Source organism: Grampus griseus (assembly GCF_964374135.1).
Source record: "Grampus griseus genome assembly, chromosome: 14".
Lineage (NCBI taxonomy): Eukaryota > Metazoa > Chordata > Mammalia > Artiodactyla > Delphinidae > Grampus > Grampus griseus.
In genome coordinates this window covers 27,332,721-27,358,078 of record NC_139008.1, presented here as the reverse complement: position 1 = coordinate 27,358,078, position 25,358 = coordinate 27,332,721, and the positions used below count along the sequence as shown (strand labels likewise).

The 25,358-nt window shown below is 37.4% G+C and overlaps 1 protein-coding gene across 5 annotated transcripts in view; it reads left to right on the top strand.

The window, feature by feature from the left end:
* Positions 1–25,358, top strand: part of MRTFB (myocardin related transcription factor B) — a 263,871-nt gene that overhangs the window by 206,561 nt on the left and 31,952 nt on the right. For all 5 annotated transcript variants that reach the window (XM_082671121.1, XM_082671119.1, XM_082671122.1 and 2 more), the window contains 5 exons: positions 3,147–3,212; positions 5,285–5,340; positions 6,476–6,551; positions 10,137–10,298; positions 11,640–11,818. In XM_082671121.1, coding sequence (XP_082527247.1) covers positions 3,147–3,212; positions 5,285–5,340; positions 6,476–6,551; positions 10,137–10,298; positions 11,640–11,818 — 539 coding nt within the window. The remainder of the gene's footprint in view (positions 1–3,146; positions 3,213–5,284; positions 5,341–6,475; positions 6,552–10,136; positions 10,299–11,639; positions 11,819–25,358) is intronic.

Below are 25,358 nucleotides of genomic sequence, written 5' to 3'. Positions count from 1 at the left end.
CAGCTCTAGCTTTCTAGTGTTGCAGGACAGTTCAGCTGTCTACATCATTCAAGCCTTGTTCTTCCTGGCCTGGGTGGTCTGCCTTTAAGGGACAGGTATTGCTTGTCATTTATTGTGTTAACTTTCTTTTTTTCCACTCATTTGATGAGTGGAAAAGAGTAAAAGGAAGTTTGCTATTGTCCAAAATTATGGGCCTGTACCTATCTGATAGGTACTTCTTATAATCATTAGTACTCAGAAGAGCCTCCATCAGGTTGCGAGTGATTGGTTGTATTTGATATGAACGAATACTGTAATTGTGTTTTAACAGTGACCAAAAGTGGCAACGTACCCAAGTCTCTCGATAGGGCATAGTGCCTTATATTCAACATAATGTGTCCCACCTTTTGGTATAGATGAAAACTAAATCAAGCTGGGTAATCTGCAGTCTTAACAACATGGCTGGTTATTTGCCTCCTCTTCCATTCATGTTCTTCCTAATGTCTTTGCCTAAAAACAGACCTTCTATTCACAGCTGCTGCTGTTCTTTCCCATGCATGCACCCTGCAGTCACTAACAGACGCCTAATGAATAGGCTCTTAATGAATGAACATGCCTGGGGAAGGCTGCCTGCCACACCTGCTTTGAGTAATATTTGTAGTGTGAGGGTATTGCTACTTGGGAAAATTAATAGGTAATGAGAGCATTGATCGGGAAGATTATTCTCCTACCTTCGAGCAGTATGAAATAAATAGGATTGATTGTTTTGTCGTGAAGAAAAATGGATGGAAAACACAATGGTTTTGTTTTATTTTAACAACTGGTGGTTGGTGACATGCATTCATTTGGCGTATTACCCTCATGGCAACAGATACCTTCGCACAACAGCATGAAAATACAATTTCTGGTGAAAGATAATACAGCTGACAGGACTGCTGTGAAGGCGCATGAGGGCAGCTGACCAGCGTACAGTCGGGAGATGCTTCAAGACTAACAAGCTGTTGTCACCATGTTGTTGCGAATGTATCTCTCATTCCAAGATGCCATTCGCCTAGAAATATGTATTGTGTTTGACACATTTGTCTCACTAGTATGGTGCTTTGTTTGTCTTAAACCAAAGAAGAGGCTGATGATATTTTCATTACCCTTTCTATTTTACTCCTTTCTTTGAAGACTCCTGTGGGAGAAAGGAAAAATACTACTGCTAGAGATTCTGCAACAGACGTGGACCACCGTGTTCCAGAAGTGTCAGCCTTTGAACTAGAGATTGTTCTGACCCTTTTCTCCTCTCAGTATTCCTTTTCTTGGTATTCTGCCTCTCGAATATGACCACCTTGATTTCAGACAAGAATTAACTTTGGCATTCATAGAAGAATGTCGGAGTATGCAGGCATTTGGGTGCTATCAGATCCACAGGTCATCTCCTTGGTTATTTTTGTTCCTAGTAAAGTACAGTGGGAACATACTATTCTCAATAAACTATAAGTTATCAGGGAAAAGATCTTTGTGTTAGAGCATAATTGATTCAGAGAACCACAAAACATTTTAATGTGAGAAACGTGCATATATTTTTTTGACTCTAAGTTTTTCTTTTGCTGTGTGTGTAATAGAATCTTATGTCAATTGCTTCAGTTCTAAATGGGATGTCAATGAAGCTTTGTGGCCCCCAAAAGAAGCATATAAAATTTTTTTTCAGTATTAAGTAAAGGATAACATTCATATCTAGCAATGAATATGAAAATATATTTAAAATATATCTAAGATTGGGGTCTGCTCTGCAGTCAGCACAAGGGCAAGCAAAAAGCAAAGGATATGAGGGCCACAGGCCCTGCATCTTCAGATCTTGGGGTTAATTGCAAGTAGGAGCCGTCATGTGCCTTGCATCTGAGCCTGGTCCAAGCCAGCCTCATCACGCCCTTGCTAAAAAATTGTCTTCCTTCCCTACCATTTAAGAAATACACATAGCTAATTTTTTTTTTTCATATTGACAACCCTTAGGCGGACCCTTAATAATCCTAACCTTGGTTTTCATCCATGGTTTGAAAGAAAAATTAAAAATGGAAACTTAAAATTGAACGTAAGGCAAACCAAGGAAAATATTTTTCAAAGTTACTTCATATATTACTCTTTTTTGAAATCAGCTCACTTTCCAGACAAAAACATAGAGATGCTATGAAAGGAATCTGCTTGAGAAATCTAGGGGAAAAAATATATTTTATTAAATTTGGCAAGCGGGATTTCCACATTTTGTGATGTATACCTTGTTTTCTACAAGTTTAATGATTTATTTACTCTTTTAATTAAAATAATTAGGTACCAATTGATTTGTGGCTTTCTTAGAACTTCTGGAGTGAGATGCAGTGTTATGTTTTGCAAAGATTATTAAACTTCAAAGTCTTAATTCAGAAATTTTCCTTTGCGTAATTAGTAATATCTCATAGGTCTGATTTTTATTATGAAGTTGGCCTTCATTAAAGCTATTTAAAATTTGTTCCAGGGGCTTCCCTGGTGGCGCAGTGGTTGAGAGTCCGCCTGCCGATGCAGGGGACGCGGGTTCGTGCCCCGGTCCGGGAAGATCCCACATGCCGCGGAGCGGCTGGGCCCGTGAGCCATGGCCGCTGAGCCTGCGTGTCCGGAGCCTGTGCTCCGCAACGCGAGAGGCCACAGCAGTGGGAGGCCCGCGTGCCGCAAAAACCAAACAAAAAAAAATTTTCCAGATGGAGTGAGTTCCTCCAAATACATTAATCTTCCTTAAAATACATTTTTGCTATTAACTTGTTTTTTTAAAAAAACTAAGGAATGTCAAGGTATCTCACATTTCTATTTTTTATTAATAAGAATATATAAGCTGACTATTTTTGTTTATTTGCTGAGTACGATGTGATTGTATTTAAACAACAAAGACATAGCTTTAATCATCAACTTAAGATTATTAACTGACTAAACAAAAGATAAGCTGAGAGAACTTCAGAGTTCACCCAAAAGGCAGAAATCACAAACTGATTTTTTTTTTTTTTTGGACAGGTTGAATGGTACCAGGTAGTATCCTTATTCAATTATGAAATATAAGCTTTTTAAGTAAGCTAATTGTATCTCTTCTGGAACTTTGTAAGTTGGACCCGACAGTTTGCCTGTTAACTCCAATGGTGATTATTTCCTTTTCACAGTGCTCCAGCTGAGGCTGCAACAAAGGAGGACGAGAGAACAACTAGTGGACCAGGGCATCATGCCACGTAAGATTGAAGTGTCACTGTCATTTCTAATGTGATGTAACAAAATGGGCATGTCTAAGAAGAAGCTGTTCCACACTCTACTTTCAGTGGTATCCATTTAATCCACATACAATTTATAAGGAAAAACCAGGCATCAGCATTGCTAACCTAACAGAATCATTTAAAATACATTTTGGAAACCAGATGCAACTTAAAAGATAGACACAAATTTTATATTATCAAAGAATACCTTTAAAGCTCTGTAATTAGGCTAACATCAGTTCTTACTTCAAACTTCAGCATTACTTTTAGCTTTAAAATAACTGAAATAATCACTCTAGATAATGAATCCAATGATACTTGCAAAAGTAACATGATAAGTTAATTCAAAACCTGGTTCTACTTTAATTCAAATTAATTCTCTTTGATGCTATAATATAGTCTATATAATTATGTATCTCAATTACAGGACTAATAAGCATTCTATTTATAATTAATAAAATCTTTCTTGCCCAAGTACAGATATTTTCCCAAGTAGCTCTAGGCTTCATTCCTTCATTTTTGAGAGTCTATTAATTTTAGAATATTTGTCCAAGTTGTCTTCTTTACCTTTAATCACCAAATTTGGAGGTGATTTTATATTTTTGAGGAGAAGAGTGGTGGTTTTGTATAGGCTGTTAGCATTATTTTGGGATTTTTGTCTAAAAATTGATTTCTCTAAGAAGTAACTTATTTGGCTTAAAAAACTAGAAAGAAATTACAAAATGTACTTATGCTTCCCAGTCTTCACAGTCACTGCTATTGCCTTTTTTTGGTTTGTGATAAGGAGATGTTTTTCCCTGTGAACACTTTTTTTTCTGAACTACTATTAATTGAGTATCTACATATTTTAAATCTAGCATTGTGATAAAACCAGTTATCAGAAGCTGGTTTGATAATCTGCCAGATTTCTCCACCACTGCATTCCTGATATGAGTCAATCAAACAGGATCAAAGTGCAGTGCTTTAAATACCACTGTGAAGCCAGCTGTAGTCTGCTTTTAGGAGCTGGTCCCTGGCCAAACCTGTTTGGCTGGGCTTCTGTGAGTCTTTGCAATGCTTTAAGTACCAGAATTGAAAAAAATGTTACCAAGAGCTGATGGGCCAATACTGGGAGGTGATAGCCCAGGTTAAGCCTAGTCCTGCATTCCATCCACATTCTCTGACTGCCCATAGTGATAAGTGCAGGGAGTAATCAGACAGCAGTGGACATACACACAGAAGATTTTGCAAAGATAATTGATAGAAATTCTGTAGTATGTGATGTTTTAATAAACACTGCCTCTCTCTCTCTCTGGGACTTTGGAATAATGTACTAGAAGTTAACATATTAAGGAATCACTGTGTCTTTAGAGTGAGTTGCATTGTGGTATGGTAGAAAGAGAATGAACCTGCCAAATTCAGAATTCTAGATGTAAATCCCGCTTTGACCACCATCTAGCTGTATAACTTCAAGAATTCATTTAACCTCTTTGAGCCTTTCATCTGTGCTGGGGCTAATACCTATGTCACAAGGCTGTTGTGATGATGAGCAGCAATATAATTGTGATGGGCCACAGAGCAAGGCGCTAAGTGTGTTGTGGGTTCTCAGTAGGTGGTAACTCTGCTCTCTTAGACATGAACTGCAGAGTGTCCTCAAGTTCAAGGCTAGATCACTCCAACGTTAAATGCCCTAAGGACTTGTGGGCTTTTCCCAGTAACTTGTAGGGCCATAAGAGCAAAGACCTGTTAAGGAACCATCAAACAGTTCCCTTGGTAATGGTAATTTGCCCCAACTATGGGCTGGAACTAGTCTGACCTGATATATGCATTGCCATTATGTATACAACTCTGTTGTGAATGTTAACTTGTTTTATTTGTAAAACACATAATTTTAATTCTGAAACATTTAAGGTTTCAATTTTGCAGATCTCCTAAAGGAGCTAGGAAATAAATGGAACTGTAGAGGCACACTAATCAGATTAAGAGAAAACATCACCATGATACGCTGTAACATTTGACTGAAGTATTAACTCCTCTATTTATACCATGGAAATGATTTCTTTTTCTCACAGCCCTGAAGAGCCCAGCGGCATTCCACGAGCAGATAAAAAGCTTGGAACGAGCCAGAGTAAGGAATTTCAGTTTAAAATATTCTGCTTCTCTCTTTTGTATTAAAGTACCTGTGGACAAGTAACAGTCTTACTCCTACGTATATCAATGGAGAAAATATAGTGTATTTTCAGGATAACATGGCATATAGAGTAATATATCCTGGGGTAGTTTTATCTTGGAGGTTTATAGAAAATACAGGACATTCAAATTTTGTTCTTTTAAAACTAGTAAACTAGTGTTGTACATAGGACAAATCACACTTTTTCTTACTTTTGGAGCATAACAACAGTTTTTAGAATAATGATGGAGTAATTCTGCCATTTGTTACCTCTGCAGACAGATAGCCCAAGTGATGTACTGACACCGGATCCTTCCTTCGTTTCCCTCCTGGGTCTATGTTAGCAGTACATTTGACCAAGGGTGGGAGAATTTGGCTGAATGAGGAATATTGCCATATTCAGCTCTGTTTTATTCTTTGAAATGACTCCATCATAGTTGCACACTAAATTGGTGTTTATTATTTTTCTTTAAAAGTGCCATTATTCTTTTTGTTTTAGAGGAAACTTCTATCATGCAATATGAAAATAAGCATGTTCCAAAAATTCCTTAAGAATTTTCCCAGGATGCAATAATGATCTCTTAGAGTCTTAGAAAATACAAAACCCATTTTAAAGCCTTATTGTTTAGAATTGAGTACAGTTCTGAATAAGAAAGCATGATTAAAGATAGGAATTCATCACAGAAAATACATTAGGATTTTTAGGAAATGTGTTCTCTTAGATGGATTTTTACTTGACCTGAAGTGTAGATTTTATTGATTTTAGATATTTAAATGTTCAAATCCTCTGTTCAAAAGTCATCTTCAAAATTATGAGCCTTTGCCTTTTCCAAGTTTTAAAATAAAAGTTTATAAAGTACTTACTTTATACCAGCATACACTTCAAATCCCTGTACAACTTTGAAGGCTGCAATTTAAATCATGTATTGGATAATAGTTTTTCAAAGTACTAATTTCTACTCTTCCTCTCAAAATCATGATCAAAAGAGTATACAATTTATTTAAATAGAGTACCTTGAGAAAAAAATGTAAAACTACAATAAATCATAAACAATTTATGATAAGAATTTTTCTCTCTCTCTCTTTTTCAAAGACCGAAAACTTTTTGAAGCACAAGATTCGGAGCCGACCAGATCGTTCTGAACTTGTCAGGATGCACATTTTAGAAGGTAAAAATTCTATTTCTGCTGCTTTTGCTACATTTTCTCAAGAAAAGAAGTGAGAATTCCACCATTTCTGTTTATTCCCATTTTAATAACTTTTTACCCCACAGGCTGACATCCTCCAAACTGGATAGCAACATGAAGACCCAAAGCTAAAAATGTTATGTTAGATACATGGGGAAGGTTTGATTCTCCAAATAGCCAATTGATGGACTGACTCTTGCCCGCCAGCTGGGGGTGCTATAGGTATCTCTACCATACTGTTCTGGAAAAACATTTTCGGTCCAGAGGATTTCTTCATCAGTGAGGGATGTGCGCCTGCTCATTAAGTCATAAAGGGTATGACAGCCACAAGTCTAACGCTCGATTTTCAACGACTTGGACCCTGTTAGGTCTACCTGGGTCAAGGCCCATACCTGACATTTTCTCTTCGTTGCTACTTAACCTACAACAGTCCAGCTCGATCTGACCATTATCACAAACTAGCTCCACCTGACCCACCAGATTTTCTCGATGACTGAGTGTCATCTCTTAGGAAGCTAGTAAGGACAGTTCCACTCCATCTTTGGTGAGACATGTGGCTCAGGCCGTGATGTTTTTCTCTCTAAAAACAGAACATTCTCGAAATCTGGTATCTCCACCATTAAATTCCTGAGTTACATTTTCTTTCATTGTTTTGCTTTACTGACTAATTTGTGGACTAAGGAGCTTTGACCCTGTGATAGTCTTGAGAGTGTTAAACCCTGAGCAGAAACAGAAACTTCTCAAACATTTAGAGACCGTTATTAGGTAGGAGGAAGATTAGATTTGTGTTCTCTGGCCTAATGATAGAGTTAGTATTAGAATTAGGTTGATATGACAGAGTATTAGATTATAGCTCAGCATAAAGGTCAGTCAGATATGTCCAAGATAAAATCTTCAAGAAGTGATACGGTTGCCATTATTAGAGCTGTTAGTACACTGGCCTGCAAGCTAGACACCAGAGACCCAAGTGAGCCAGATGGATGCCCACCTTCATGGAGCTTACATTCTAGTGGCACAGACAGATAATACATAGGCAAAACAAATAAATTACAGATTGTGAAAAGTGCTCTATAGGGAATAAACAGGCTGCTGTGATAGGGAATAAACACAGGCTGAAACCACATTAAGGATGTTGTAAAGCAGTTCCAGCTATCAAGTTGGCCTCTATAACCCCAAGTAGTGTCTCTTCTAATCCAAATAATCTATGATTATGTAACCATCTTCATGTCTGGGATGGGAGGTGAGAGGTCTGTTCCTGTCTCTACTTTGGGTTGTGAACGTCTCAGAAGTCTGCTGGACTAAAAAAGCTTTTCCAGAACTCCAGTGGTAGGGTAGGAGCAGGTACCAGCTGTCAGGGATAAGTGAATCTTCAGAGAAGCAAATTTGCTGGTAAGTAACTTGGTAAATGGCTCCTTCTGTGCCTCAAAATATCTTGACCTATAAGGAACATTTTTGTAGGAATGATGCTGTCTGTTTCAACTTGCCTTCTAACTGTAACAGGCTTTATTAATATAATGAAAACTAAGGCAAATACATTTAACTATCAAAAGGAATCATATCTGCTTTTTCCAAAAAGAGACTACTCAGCATTTAAAAACCTAACTATGTATATGAATGAACCATAAGTGATGTTTTTAGGCCATCTCTTCTAAAGTAGAGACTTTTGAAGTAAGAAAGAACGTCACATCTGTAATTTCAAAAATACCTTAAAACCACCCCCGACTTATTATAGCATTATCCCAATTTTGATCGAATTGGATGTTTGGCAGGCAAAAGTCTAAATTATTTCCTGAAGTTCAGCAGCCGAAAGCCAGCCTCGGCCTCATGGAGATGATGAAGCAATCAGACCAGGAACAGAAGCATACCAAAATGCCAGCCTCTAATTATTTACTTTTGGGATATTTTCTTCCCAAACATTCCTGATATCACTTGGATAATGTCAGTGGAAGAGAGGAAAAGGCAGAAGACTCTCCTGCCTAGATCTTAACAAAGGCTTTTAAACATCAACCTAAAAGTGGTTTGCACGATCTACTTCCCCCCACCTATCATCTTCCTGTGTGGCTAGAAGGGTTCTGTCTAATAAGATTGGGGCCAGAGTTGTTTATACAGGAAAATTATAAAAATGAGATGGGCATACGTGTTATTTTAACTTATAGAAACATGAATTTATTTGCCAGTATTCCAACTTAGGGGTAGGACCTTCACGTGCAGGGAAGGCTTTAACGAATGGAGCTCACATCTTTCTTGTATAAAGCATAGCCATTGTACATCATCTACAATTTCCATTCATGGTGGAACAAAACTCAAAGACACTTGAAAAGCAATCTGAGTTTAAAAATCCTAGATTTTATCATTTTTCCCCAAATCTTTTACCGTTGTTAGTTGCCCTAAGTAATGCGACAGTGATTTTTTTTTCAATGGCTTACCTTTATCAAGTCATTCCAAAGCATTTAACTCAGGTTTCCAAGAAATAATCATTTTATTTTTGAAGTTTATGATTTCCCCATAACATCTGGTTAAATTATGTATTGACAATAGCAGTCACAATAGTGATGAGCTATTTTGTAGACAATCAAGAGTGATACTTGGTAAGCACATAACTTAACCAGTAGAAAGACAAGTGATCAGCTGTGCTGGAGGGTAGTTTATTGGCCCTTGGGGTCTCAGTGCTCTTTGGGCCTCAGCCAGGCCATCTAACCTACAGAATGAAGAACATCAGATAATCCTGACGTTACTTACAGGGAATTTCATTAAAAGACCTTATACTGAATAATTTAAGGGGCAAGCGACTTTCAACTCAGTATTGGGTTAACCCCTCATCATTATCTTTAATCAATCATAAACATTATTTAGAACAATGTAATAAAATAATGAGAGTTACCAGAAACACAAGTAATTGACAGAATTATGCAAATGAATGAGTTATGATATAGTGTCACACCTGTTATACAACTTTATGCATATGTGGGTAGATGAGTTGATGCTTCTATATGACTATTAATTACTATGTAATTGAATGTCCCAAGGTTATGTATTCAGAATAAACCCAAATTCTTAATTATGATGAAGGACTCTGAGATGCACATGGATTGATCGAAGGATGTGATTTGTAGCTCTTCCCACTGACTCCTGCAGAGAAGCTTATATCCTGAGATAACAGTTTCTCCCCTTCTATGAATTGACTTTCCAATGAAGCCAAATCTAAAACTGCGAACTTCTTGAGCCATGAACCACATCTCTCTTGTTCATCCTCTGTATCCCCAATGCCTAATAAATATGAATTTGACTCTCCTACCATAAATGAGCAATAGCAGGACCCCATTTTTGGCTTGAGTTCATATTAATTTGAGTCTGAGGACATCCATACTGTATAGATGGTATAAAGCTATCTAGGACTAAAAATGTAAATTGTATACAGGAGCATTCTTAAACAGTCATTGTCTCTCCATAAATATGTTAGGAATACGTAAGTCTGTTTATACCAGTTTAAATTAGTTGGCCTGAAATAACATTATGGAATAGAAATAGTAATTCAAGTAATGGTTAAAACTGTGTTTCCTGTTTTAGAAACATTTGCAGAGCCATCCCTGCAGGCTACTCAGATGAAGTTGAAAAGAGCTCGACTAGCTGATGATCTGAATGAAAAGATTGCTCAAAGACCTGGTCCTATGGAGCTGGTAGAGAAAAACATCCTTCCTGTAGACTCCAGTGTTAAGGAAGCAATTATAGGCAAGACTCTAAAATTTTACTGTTTTCTGGGAGAAAAAGAAACTTGGAAGTTGTAAATAAGAAAAATCAGTTTTAAATAAGAAAAATTTAATTTAAAAAGCCAGCACTAATCATGACTATTGTTTTCTGGGTAAATTAGAAATTGATTAACATTTGCACTGATTCCCATTATTACTGTTAGTGTTATTATATTATGTATTACAAGACAGGCATCTCTTACCACAGAGATTCCTCTTGTTACATCTGAGGTTTAAGTCTGTCTTTTTTTTTTTAAATTAGGGTATAGTTGCTTTACAATGTTTAAGTCTTTAAGTTCTGATTTTGTTACCATGTTTTCTAAGTTAAACTTATTGTATTATGTTTAGTTTCTGTTGTTTTAAGATTTTTACAGATTTTTCATTATTTTAGTTCAGTTTACTTCTAGGAAAGGTAAAAATAGTTTGTTCAGTCTTAGTTCAGCAAGGTGAATAGCAGATGCGTATAGATGTATTCATTAAGAATGGTAGAATCTGCCCATTTTATCCCAGTCTTACCATACTTAGTTACTAATGTTTACCATTTTTTTCTGGCATAAACTTCAGCAGAAAAAAATTGTTTTCCAGAATAATGCCACTTTTTCAGCAAGCAATTTTGAAGTTAATATCCTACTTAAAAAACTATTATAGTTTCCATTAATCATGGGGACTTCATATTTTGCATTAGTATGAATTTAAATCTTAGGTAGTCTGTAGTCAGTAATTCTAAGTAGTACAATTCACTATGATTCCATTCAATTCCGAAGAAATGGGCCCCAAAAGGTAAGATGTCAGTACAGCAGGGCTGCTCTGTGAAGTGGGACTTATCAACAGATACCCAGTCAGAGCCCCATTTTGCCTTATACTGTTTTTTAACAGTTGGATTCCAAATGTTGGATCCAAACAAGGTCCACACATTGCCTTTAGCTGATGTATCTCTTAAGTCAATCTCCTGGGTGGGTCTTCCTCCTCCTTTCTTTCCTTACTTTTTATTTGTTGATGAACAGGCTTTTATCCTCTAGCATTTCCACATTACTAGATTTTTCTGAATGCACTTGCATCCCTAGGTGTCATTAAAAACTTTCTTGTCTCCTGTACTTCCTATAACTAGTATTTGGATCCAAAGACTTGATCTGATTCAGGTTGGGTATTTTTCCCCAAGTATTCATCTTAGATAGTGGTGTGTTCTTCCATGGGGAAGTACATTATGTTCAATTTTGTTTTTAACCAGCTTCTTAAGTCCTTATAATGAATAATATTTCTCCTTTTTCATTTTAACCTTGGTATTCCAAGGCCAAGATAAATTAAAAATCATTTCTTTCTTTAGGTGTTGGGAAGGAGGACTATCCCCAAACTCAGGGCGATTTCTCATTTGACGAAGACAGCAGTGATGCTTTGTCTCCAGACCAGCCAGCCAGCCAGGAGTCGCAGGGGTCAGCCGCGTCCCCAAGTGAGCCAAAAGTTAGTGAATCGCCATCTCCTGTGACTACAAACACTCCAGCCCAGGTACCACCTTTCTTGTTTTTACCCCTCAACAGAGAAAGTGCCTTGATTTTTACATATCAACGTAATATGTTTTCACCAGAGGAGAAGTCTGAAAGTGAAGAAGAATATAGGTTTGTCATGTGTAATCCAACCACTAACATTTTCAGTAGATTCTTACATTATTTCTGTTCTATATACATATTTTTATTTTACAGTTTTATAACTCACTTTAAAATTTTTTCATATTTATAACTCACTTTAAAATTTTTTCATATAACTTTTTTTTGAGATGTAACTCACATATCATAAAATCCATCCTTTTTCTAACCATCTTAACTACTTTAAGTGTACAGTTCTGTAGTGGTACACATATTCACATTGTTGTGCAACAGATCTCCAGAACTTTTTTGTCTTACAAAACTGAAACTTAAACCCATTGAACAACAACTCCCCATTCCCCCAGGCCTGCTAACCACCATTCTATTTCTGTCTCAATGAATTTGACTACTTTGAATATCTCATATAAATGGAATCATACAGTACTTGTCTTTGTGACTGGCTTATATCATTTAACAATGTCCTCAAGGTTCATTCATGTTGTAGCATGTGACAGGGTTTCTTTCAGTTTTAAGACTGAATAATATTCCATTTTATGGATATTCCACACTTTATTTATCCATTCATCAGTGGACATTGGGTTGCTTCCATCTCTTGGCTATTGTGAATAATGATGAGTACGTGAATGTGGAAATATCTCTTCAAGACCTTGCTTTTAGTGCTTTGGGGCATATATCCAGAAATAGGATTGTTGGATCATATGGTAGTTCTATTTTTAATTTTTAAGGAACCTCCATACTGACTGCAACATTTCACATTCCCACCAACAGCGCACACGTGTTCCTATTTCTCCACATCTTCACCAAAACTTGTTAATTTCTATTCTTTTGATAGTAGCTATTCTAGTGGTGCAAAGTGATCTCACTATGTTTTTTTTTAATTGAAGTATAGTTAATTTACAATGTTATGTTAGTTTCAAGTGCACAGCAAAATGATTCAGTTATACATATAAATATATATGTGTGTATATATACTTAAATATTTTTTTTCAGATTCTTTTCCATTGTAGTATTACAAGACATTGAGTATGTTCACCTGTGGTTTTGATTTGCATTTCTGTAATCATTAGTGATGTTGAGCATCTTTTCATGTGCTTGTTGGCCATTTGTATATCATCTTTGGAGAAATGTCTATTCAGATCTTTTGCCCTCTTTAAAATCAGGTCATTTGTTTTTCTGTTGAGTTGTAGGAGTTCTTTATATGTTCTAGATATTAACTAACCCCTTATCAGATACATAATTTTCAAATACTTTCTCCCATTCCATGTGTCACCTTTTCACTCTGTTGATAGTAACCTTTAATGAACAGAAGTTTTTAAGTTTGATCTACTCCCACTTGTGTACTTTTGGTTTTGTTGCCTGTGCTTTTGGTGTGACACTAAGAAATCATTGCCAAATCTGATGTCATGAATTGGATTGTTTTGGATTGATTGGATCCTGTTTTCTTCTAGGATTTTCATGGATTGGGGTTTTATATTTAGGTCTTTAATTGGTTTTAATTTTTGTAATACGGTATAAGTTAAGATCCAACTTCATTCTTTTGCATGTGTATATCCAGTTTTCCCAACACCATTTGTTGAAAAGACTGTCCTTTCTCCCACTGAATGATCTTGGCACTCTTGTCAAAGATCATCTGATCATGTACAAAGGAATTTATTTATGGGCTTTCTATTCTATTGCATTGGCCTATATCTCTGTCTTTATGTCAGTACCACACTGTTTTGATTACTGTAGCTTCACAGTAAATTTTGAAATCAGGAAGTGTGAGATCTCCAACTTTTGTTCTTCTTTTTCAAGACTGTTTTGGCTACTTGGGGTCCCTTGAGATTCCGTGTTAATGTTAAGATGGATTTTTCTATTTCTGTAAAAAAAAAAAAATGGCACTGGGAAAATTCACCCTTTTAAAGTGTATAATTCATTGCTTACTAGTATATTCACAGACTTGTGCAACTCTCACCATTATCTGATTCCAGAACACTTTCATCTTCCCCAAAAGAAGCCCATACCCCTCAGCAGTCACTCCCTGTTAGCTCCTCCACTCAGCCCTAAGCAACCAGGAGTCCACTTTCTGTCTCTGGATTTACCTATTCTGGATATTTTATATAAATGGAATCATACAATATCTGGCCTTTTGTGACTGGCTTCTTTCACTTAGTGTAATGCTTTTAAGGTTCATCCATGTTGTAGCATGTGTCAGTACCTCATCCCTTGTTATGGCTGAGTAATATTCCATTGTGTTGATATACCACATTTTGTTTATTCATCAGCTAATGAACATTTGCTATTATGAATAATGGTGCTATGAACACTTGTGTACATGTTTTTATGTGGACATATGTTTTCACTTCTCTTGGGTATATATCTTGGAGTGGAATTGCTGTGTCATATGGTAACTGTATGTGTTCCTTGCTTTTATACCTCAGTATTTAATTGAACCGATACACTGTATCTCTTTTAACGAGTTACCTGTTATTGGTTACCTAGAGTTGTTTCCTGTTCTTCATTCTTAAACACACAAGTGCCCCTGTTGTATTCTCACATTCTTGCTACATCCTGGTTTTTTAATACATATATTGTTGGGCATTTGTCTAATATTTCTTTGAATAATTACTAGATAATGAAATGGATTTCAATCTTTTGTTAAGCAAAAGGTAGGCACTCAACTGCCTTCCAGGAAAGTAATACAGTCTTTATTCCACTATCACTATGTCTTTATCACAAGTAGGTAATATCATTACTTTAAACCTTGCACACTGGAGATTTGAATGTTTTAATTGGCCCCTTGATTTTGGTTAGATTGAATTCATTTGTTCAACAAATATTTATCAAGCACCTATTATGTGTCAGAAACTTAGAATCTAGTGCATGCAAAAGATCTAATATTTTTTGATAATTGCATTGGAAATTTACATTTCTTATTTTTCAGTGAGTGTTAGTGTTTCTTTTGGTTTTATAAGAACTCTGTGCTGCACATAATCTGTTGTTTTTTCTCTCTCTTTATGGTGTTTCTACCTTACTGAAATTTTAATAGTATTTAGTTATATTAAAGCCAAAACTATTGAACTACTTAACGGGATTGGTCAAGTTCAGTAGAAAATGTTCTTGTTAAAGCCCAGCATCATAGAATTTTTGAATTGGAAAGGAATTTAGCAATTATCTGCCTTATTAACCCTTTCACGGGGGGAGGCCTGGGTTCAGAGAAATATGGAAGTTTGGGGATTAAAAATGTTTGCACATTTTCTTATGGCATTTCTTCTCATTCATGAATATCTATTTGTTGGGGACTGTGTCTTTCAGCATTATCTTCTTCATTGCACTTATCACCATGATCTGAAATAGGGGGGCGGGGGAGGGGGAGTTATCTTTAACCTAGCACAGGGCCTGGTTCAGAAAGAGTGCTCAATAAATGTTGAATTGCATTCAGCACCATGAGTGCTGACGCCAGCTTGTAGAAGCAGTGTTTTTGTTCTCTCATTTGCGAGTAGAGCCTCTCCCTCTTGGAGTCACAAGAGGTAGTGTGGGTAGCTACACTTCATATTCTGCTGTCAGAGTTTACAGGGCAAGTGTGACTGGCCCCTCAGCTTCGCTGGAACCTGGCCTGGAGGAAGGATGAGGGTCAGCGACCAGCCCATGGTCTGAGGTCTAAGCAGGCAGGAACAGAGAGAAGGGAGACCAGCCCCTACTGTTCTCACCATATTTGCTGCACCCTGGTTTTGAGCTTTAAAAATAGGGCTAGGGCTTCCCTGGTGGCGCAGTGGTTGAGAGTCCGCCTGCCGATGCAGGGGACACAGGTTCGTGCCCTGGTCTGGGGAGATCCCACATGCCGCGGAGCGGCTGGGCCCGTGAGCCATGGCCGCTGAGCCTGCGCGTCCGCAACGGGAGAGGCCACAGCAGTGAGAGGCCCGCATACCGCAAAAAAAAAAAGGGGGGGGGGCTAAAAAGAATGTCAAATATGTAAGTACATACCATTAGAAAACAGTTCTACTTATCCATTTGGGTTGTTTGTTCTGTTTCTGTCTGAGTAGGTCAGGACATCTTAGCATGGCCTTAGCTTTTTAGTAATAGAGAATTTTTGTCACCTCAGCCATCTACCTGGTAATGGCTTCATGACAGTTCCACCTGTGTAAGAGACTATCATTCTCCTTTTCCCTGCATTGCTTGCACTATTATGTTCTTAGCTTTGGTCTTGAAACTTGGTCTCCAGCTAAGTTTATAAGTGAGAAACTTTAACCGGAGGCTGTCCCACCCAGTGGGTGACATTCCAGAATTCCTTGAAGGAAAAAAGCAATAGCAGTGTTTCTTGAAGAATAAATACAGCCTATTTATTGCCAGTGCAGCACACACTAAGCCTCAGGTCATTCATGAACTTAAACGTTAGTTTTTATAACACTCTTTAGTGTTGCTGCAATGCCAGTTCTGCCTGTTACACACAGACCATTAATAGTCTGCTTTTTATCTGTCAATAGTGCCTCTGGGGAAAGACCCACTTTAGAGAATGGTGCACTCCCTCCTTACACGTTCAAGTAAAAGAACCTAGAATCAGGGCTGGCTTACTGCACCTTTACCCATTACACATTTCCTGCACCGTATATCTTGAAACCTTCTTAAATTGTGTCCTTTATAAAATTCCTTTTGATTGTGTTTTAGTATTTATAAGTAAGGACTCTGACAAAGATTCTTAATATTATACTTATATTTGTGCAATTAAAAAAGCATCTCCATGTTAACTGTGCTATATTGATGTCAGATCGCAAGTATGTTATTTGTTTTGTTTCTGTTTTCTTCTTTTTTTTTTTTTTGCGGTATGCGGGCCTCTCACTGCTGTGGCCTCTCCCTTTGCGGAGCACAGGCTCCGGATGAGCAGGCTCAGTGGTCATGGGTCACGGGACTAGCCGCTCCGCGGCATGTGGGATCCTCCCGGACCAGGGCACGAACCTGTGTCCCCTGCATCGGCAGGCGGACTCTCAACCACTGCGCCACCAGGGAAGCCCTGTTTCTGTTTTCTTAATCAACTGCAGAGGCCAACTTTATGATGCCTATAAAGTCTTTGGGATTTTTGTGTCTAGAAGTGATAATTAGGTTTTGTTTTGGCAAATTGTGTGTGTGTGTGTGTGTGTGTGTGTGTGTGTGTGTGTGTGTGGTACGCAGGCCTCTCACTGTTGTGGTCTCCCGTTGTGGAGCACAGGCTCCGGACGCGCAGGCTCAGCGGCCACGGCTCATGGGCCCAGCCGCTCTGCGGCATGTGGGATCTTCCTGGACAGGGGCACAAACCCATGTCCCCTGCATCGGCAGGCGGACTCTCAACCACTGCGCCACCAGGGAAGCCCTGTTTTGGCAAATTTTATACTTTAATTATATTCACTGTTATCTAGTGTTTGTCCAGGCACCTCCTTTGATATATATGTAAAATATATTTATCTCCCTAAATATAATTACTTTCACATTTTCTAGTTTAAGGGAAAGTACCTGAAAAGATTCCTTCTCATTGGACATCAAGTTTACAGAGGGAAGGGACAACCCCTCATTTTAAAAGAGCAACATAAACATCTTGTGTTTTGGGTGTTCTTTGATATTCTTAGTTTTTAATCTTTAAAATGGAAACTCAGTATACGAGTTTGATGGTGAATTTAGTTACTGTAGACCAGTGTTCCTCAAACTGCCTGTAGTGAAGGAATAATATGTTTGTTTTGTTTTGTTTTGTTTAAATCACCCGTAACTCCTCTTACAAACTTTCCTAAGTATACGTATATTCCTTTTATTTTTTATTTTTACAATTTGAAATTCTGCTGTAAACACTACTAAACTGTATTCTCAACATATCGTGAACTTGGCTGTATGTTAATCATATTCTTAAATCATTTTCTTTTTTTTTAATTTATTTTATTTATATTTGGCTGCGTTGGGTCTTTGTGGCTGCATGCAGGCTTTCTCTAGTTGCGTTGAGCAGGGTCTACTTACTCTTCATTGCGGTGCACGGGCTTCTCATTGCGGTGGCTTCTCTTGTTGTGGAGCATGGGCTCTAGGCACAAGGGCTTCAGTAGTTGTGGGGCACAGGCTCAGTAGTTGGTGGCTCGCGGGCTGTAGAGCACAGGCTCAGTAGTTGTGGCGCACGGGCTGAGTTGCTCTGCAGCCTGTGGGATATTCCCGGACCAGGGATCGAACTCATGTCCCCTGCACTGGCAGGCAGATTCATAACCACTGTGCTACCAGGGAAGTCCCAATATGTTTGTTTTTTTATATAGTTTAATTTCCAATGCATTGTGGACTAATCCTCTTTAAAATAAAATAAAAGTAGTGGGATGACATCAGATTTCCTTAAGACTTTCTGTCCTTGTCACTGGCAGGTAACAGAGGTCCACAGACCACACTTTTGAGTGGCTCTGACATAAATTTCACTTTGCTTCTTGTTCACCTGAACCAAGTTTTTTCATATGGTTATTCATCATCATTTTATGCTGTGCATTTAATCCTATGGCTTAAACACATTTTTCTAATTTTCCTGTTCAATTATTTTCCTACTTGGCTTACTGTAATGTTCAAGACCAATTCAGGGAATTTCTTCTAGGTTCTTTAAAAGTTATACTTAAAGATAATTAATTGGGAGAAAATTAGGCTCAAGATTTCCATATGCCTTGCTGTATCCCAAAATGTCTTATGACATATAGTCTCCTTAATTCTTTTTCAGAACACACGGATAGATACCAGAAGTTTAAGTCCTACAGGAAAGTGTTCAAATAAAAGAAACATTCCCTACCAAAAAAAAAATTTTAGCACATAATATCTAGGCAAGAAACAGATTTTTCAGGCACTTGTTTTACAATCCCAGTGCTAAAAAGCTAATGACCTCACAATGTGAACAGTGTAATACACAACCACGACCTTCCTTCAAAATGTAAATTCTTTGAAATATCTATTATTTCTTTGTGGGCTGTAAGAGACTAAAACTGCTTTTCCTTGGACTTTCCTCTCGTCTTTTTAATTCTGATCAAAGTACAGCTGGAAAGGAATTTGCCAAAATATTAATGAAACACACATCACATATTGGAGCTCAATTTATTTTTATGCTGAAGCAACTCTTGAACAATGGAAAGCTGTAGAAAATTAAAACCAGCAAGCCACACATGGGTACCACAAGCTGTGACACTGGTCCTTTTAATCTGAGGACTTTTTTTCTCTCAATGATTTCTTAAGTCATTTAATTAATAATTTATTATACACACCCAAATGTTTAACTGTAAGTATGATCTGACAGAATCTGTGTTCAAATTCAAAGTAGTACTGAAAGCAACTTCTTGGACACTTACTCTGTGTATTTTCAGGAAGACAAGCTTAGGAGAATTTGGCAAACTATTTTTTACCATTGTTTCAAATAACTTTCAGGTAGATGACCTTTTGCCAAATAATAGAGAAATTTTAGGTTTAAGCTAACAAAGAGAATAAGCAAGGTCTAATATGTAAGCCGTGTACATATATACTAAATAATCAAAATTAGACTTTTATTACAAACACTTATCAGTAAAGGCCTGAATAGGATATCAAAGATATTGACTGTAATTCCTATGATTACCCCTTCAGTTATGCTTTTTATAACTTATATATCAAGAGGAGTCTGCCACTATTAATAGATTTTTGAGCTGGTTTTCAACATTAACTGTGAAACTGTGTTCCATCTCAATTCTTAACTCAGTTCTCCTGTGACCAACAGAAAAGTGCCTAAAATGGTGCATTATGCAGAATAGCCCTTTCCTATTTATTTATTAATAAATAAATCTTTATTGAATATAACTGAGATGATGATAAATAATGGCCAACATCTGCTGGCCATTACACTTACTTCAGTGTTGTTCAGGCACTGAACGACTTACTTTATATATATTATCTGGGGGCAGATATCATGAAAAAGCATCTGTCTGGCCTGGAGGGGATTTGAACTAATGACTTTGTTCTTATTAGGCCAACAGTGTGAGATTCTTCTTAAGACTATTTTCCAGAACATCATCCTGTTTCATCCTGTTATGACTCATAGTGACAACTGGTATTTGTATTACCCAAGAAATAACATACATAACATTTTTTTCTCTACTATATAGTCTACTCAAGTAACATCATTCACTTACCAAAAATGAATAACAGTAATTTTAATATTTATTATGCTTCCACATTCTGGCCCCTAATGGTCACTTTAACTAACTGTGAATCACCAGCGTGGTCACACAAAGGTTGTAATAGACATTCTACATGATTCTGGAGAAGGTAATAAATAATATGTGACAACTTTATAAAGAGGACTGTATTTAATTAAATAAGGTGGACTTTGGCTCTAGGTTTTCCAAAGTTGATCCTAAAGTATTAATGAAATTTTTATGTTATGAAGTTACCACCAAAAGTAACAAATTCATTAATGATTAGAGTAGTTGGTGATACTCTGACTAATCGCCCTTCTGCCATGTGGAATTATTTTAATAGTTGTAGTATTGATTATAATTGAACTATTAAAAATTAGAAGTACTAAATAAATAGGCTCACATTGAGATTTCTGTGCGTGTATTTGCGTATTTAACAGTGTCTCACTATATAAGATACTGCACATCAACAATACAGCAGAATAGGAAGGTCCAGGCCCTCATTCTCTCACAGAAGCATTAAATAAACTACAGACTGACTAAAATAACTTTATAAGAGCTCTGAAAACCAGTCAGATATCTACACCAACCAAACACCCAATCAAGAAAAAGCCACATTCAAAAATGTAGAAAATGTCATGGTGTTTTCACTCACCCTTGCCCACACCCTTCCCAGCATGGCATAGTCAGAGGAAGTGGCCCAATACCCAGTTCCCTCCCTCAGGATGGAAGGAGTAGAGCAGAATTTGTTTGCAATATTCTGGCCTGTTGTGGGCTGGCCAAGGGACTAGTGTCTGACTTGTTTGACTCAGAACTCAGATGGGGGAAATTGCATAGTTTGGATCTCAGGCTAGCAGAAGCTGTAGAAGGTAGTGGCAGGAGCCACATCATGTGAAAATTGTAGAGGAACTGCAGACCCAGACACCTGAGGGCAGTAGATTGCAGGCCAAAGAATGCAGCAGAACTCTTTAAGGCCCTGAGAAGAAGCTAGGGTGAGACTCTGGGAAATTAAGACATTTAAAAGCAGGCATGCATGAGGGGAAATTTTTAAATTTAATAAACAGAACCAAGCAAAAAAACCATGCACTTAGGCCCAGACAGGACACATGCTCAGAAAAGACTTGACAAAACCTTAAGCCTCCACCTGGAGTTAATCCCAAGGCCCAGAGGCCCATAAAATTAGTGAAGGTCTTCAACAACAGTCTGCAAAGATCGTGTGAGGCGGATGTTTCTTCACATGCCCAATTTTAAACCAAAGATACAACACCCCACCACCACCAAAAAACAAAAAGGCATACAAAAAACAGGAAAATACGGCCCATTCGAAGCAACAAAATAATCTCCAGAAACTATCCCTGAAGAAACACACACATCAGACTTCCTAAACAAAGACTTTAACTGTCTTAAATATGCTCAAAAAGCTAAAGGAAAACACAAGCAATGAACTAAAGGAAATCAGGGAAACAATATATGAACAAAACGAGAATATCAACAGAAATTATTGTTTTTTTTTTATTATGGAGCTGAAAAATACACTAACTGAATTGAAAAATCCATTAGAGGGTTTCAACAGCAGACTCAGACAGCAAAAAATATCAGCAAACTTGAAGACAGGTCATTTGAAATTACTGAGTCTGAGGACAAAAAAGAATGAAGAAAAGTGAACAGAGCCTAAGAGACTTATGGGATGCCATCAAGCAGATCAGTATGGGCGTTATGGGAGTCCGAGAGGAGAAGAGAGAGAAAGGGGCAGAGAAATGAATTGAAGAAATAATGACCCAAAGTTTTGCAAATTTGGGGCAAGACATGGATATACAAATCCAAGAAGCTCAATGAATGCTAAAGAGAATAAACTCAAAGAGATCCACACTGAGACACATAAAAATCAAATTGTCAAAAGTCAAAGACAGAGAGAATCTTGAAAGCAGCAAGGAAAGTCACTTATCGCATATAAGAGGAAATCTCCCAGTAAGAATATCAGTGGATTTCTCAGCAGAAACACTGCAGGCCAGAAGACATATTGTGATGATATATCTAAGTGCTGAAAGAAAAAACTGTCAACCAAGAATTCTATATCCAGCAGAACTGTCCTTCAAAAATGAGGGAGAAATTAAAACAACAAAGCCAGACAAAAATCGTAGGAGTTCATTATCATTAGACCTGCCCTGTAAGAAATGCTAGAGAGCCCTTAAGTTGAAATGAAAGGATGCTAGACAATAACTCAAAGCCATTCAGAAATATAAAGTCCTCTGGTAAAGGTAAATACATCGACAAATATAAGGAATGGTATTATTGTAATTTTGGTGTATAACTCCACTTTTTATTTTCTACAGGATTTAAGTAACAAATGCACAAAAATTATAAATCTATGTTAATGGCTACATGATATATAATGATGTAATTAGTGACATAATATAAAGTGGGGAGACATAACTGTAAAGTAGTTCTTGTAAATAACTGAAGCTGGTGTCAATATAAGTTGTCATAGCTTTAGGATGTTATGTGTAATCCCCATGGTAACAACAAAGAAAATATCTATAGAATGTACACAAAGGAAATGAGAAAGGAATCACTACAAAAAATCAACCAAACACATAAATGGAAAGACATCTCACACTCACGGATTAGAAGACTTAATATTGTGGTGATGTCAGTACTACCCAAAAGCAATATACAGATTTGGTACAAATTCCTATCAAAATCCCAAGGACAATTTTTTGCAGAAGTGGAAAAATTTATTCTAAAATTCATATGGAATCTCAAGAGACCCCAAATAAGTCAAAACAGTCTTGAAAAAGAATAAAGTTGGAGGTCTCATACTTCCTGATTTCAAACTTACTACAAAGCTACAGCAATCAAAACAGTGTGGTTCTGGCATGAAGACAGACGTATAGACCAATGGAATAGAATAAAGAACCCAGAAATAAATCTTCACATATATGGTCAAATGATTTTAGACACAGTGTCAAGGTTACTCAATAGAAACAGGACAGTCTTTTCAACAAATGGGGTTAAGAAAATTGGATATCCACAGGCAAAAGAATGAAGTTGAATCCTTACCTAACACCATATATGAAGATTAACTCAAAATGGACAAAGACCTAAACATAAGAGTTAGAATTATAAAACTCTTAGGGAAAAAACATAGGGGAAATCCTCATGACATTGGATTTGGCAATGCTCTCTTAGATATGACACCAGGAAACAAAAGAAAAATAGATAATTAGGCTTCATCAAAATCAAAAACTGTGCAGGACTTCCCTGGTGGCACAGTGGTTAAGAATCCATCTGCCAACGCAGGGGACACGGGTTCGAGCCCTGGTCCGGGAAGATCCCACATGCTGCGGAGCATCTAAACCCATGTGCCACAACTATTGAGCCTGTGCTCTAGAGCCCATGAGCCACAACAACTGAGCCCGTGTGCTGCAGCTACTGAAGCCCGCGTGCCTAGAGCCCGTGCTCCGCAACAAGAGAAGCCACTGCAATAAGAAGCCTGTGCACCACAACAAAGAGCAGCCCCCACTTGTCGCAGCTAGAGGAAGCCTGCGCCCAGCAACGAAGACCCAATGCAGCCAAAAATAATTAATTAATTAAAAACTGCATCAAAGCACACTATCAACTGAGTGAAAAGCAACCCACAGAATGGGAGAAAATATTGGCAAATCATGTATCTGATAAGGGGCTAATATCCAGAATATATAAAGAACTCCCACAAATCAACAACAAAAACTATAAATAACCTGATTTTAAAATGGGCTAAGGACTTTAACAGACATTTTTTCAAAGACGATATATAAAGACCAACAAGCATATGAAATGATGCTCAACATCACTAATCACTAGAGAAATGCAAATCAAAACCACAATGAGATATCACCTCATACCGTTAGAATATCAAAAAGAATAGAAATTAAGTTCTCAGCAGGATCTGGAAAAATTGGAAACCCTGTGCACTGTTGGTGGAATTGTGAAATAAATGGTGCAAACAGCTATGGAAAATGGTATGGCAGTTCCTCAAAAAGTTAAAAATAGAATTACCATAAGATCCAACAATTCCACTTCTGGGTTTATGGCCAAAAGAACTGAAAGCAGGGACTTGAACAGCAATTTGTACACCCATGCTCATAGCAGCATTATTTACTATTTGGCTATTATTTAGTAGCTAAAAGGTAGAAGTAACCCTTGTGTCCATTGACAAATGAATGGATAAACAAAATGTGGTTCACATGCAGCAGAGTATTATTCAGCCTTAAAAAGAAGGGAGCTCTGACACAAGCTACAACATGGATGAACCTTGAGGACATTATGCTAAGTGAAATAAGCCAGCACAGAAAGAAAAATGTATGATTCCACTTATATTAGATACCGAGAGTAGTTAAATTAATAGATACAGGGAGTAGATGGTGGTTGTCAGGGGCTGCGGGGAGGGGAGAATGGAATATTGTTGTTTAGTGAGCACAGAGTTTCAGTTTGGGGTGATGAAGAAGTTCTGGAAATGGATAGTGGTAATGGTTGCAGAACAACGTGGATGTACATAATGACATACAGTTATACACTTTAAAATGGTTTGGTAAATTTTATGTTATGTACATTTTACCACAATTTTTAAAAATAATCGATTTTTTAAAATGAGGGATACATGAAGGCTCAGTACTAATCAGGTATTCAAGTACCAACTAAAAGTCCACTAGCTATTGTGCCAGTGGTGCTGCACGGCATGTGGAACTTCCCTGACCAGGGATCAAACCTGTACCCCCTGCGTTGGAAGCACAGTCTTTTTTTTTTTTTTTTAACTTTTAAATTTATATTGGAGTATAGCCGATAAACAATGTTGTGATAGTTTCAGGTGCATAGCAAAGCGACTCAGCCATATGTATACATGTATACATTCTCCCCCAGACTCCCCTCCTATCCAGGCTGCCACGTAACATTGAGCAGAGTTCCCTGTGCTATACAGTAGGTCCTTGTTGGTTATCCTTTTTAAATATAGCAGTGTGTACATGTCAATCCCAAACTCCCTAACTATCCCTTCCCTTCACCCTTCCCCCCCAGTAACCTTAAGTTCATTCTCTAAGTTTGTGAGTCCATTTCTCTTTTGTAAATACGTTCATTTGTATCATTTCTTTTTAGATTCCCCATTTAAGTGATATCATATGGTATTTGTCTTTCTCTGTCTTACTTCACCCAGTATGACAATCTCTAGGTCCATCCATGTTGCTGCAAATGGCATTATTTCATTCCTTTTTTATGACTGAGTAATATTGCATTGTATATGTATACTACATCTTTTTTATCCATTCCTCTGTTGATGGGAAGTGCAGA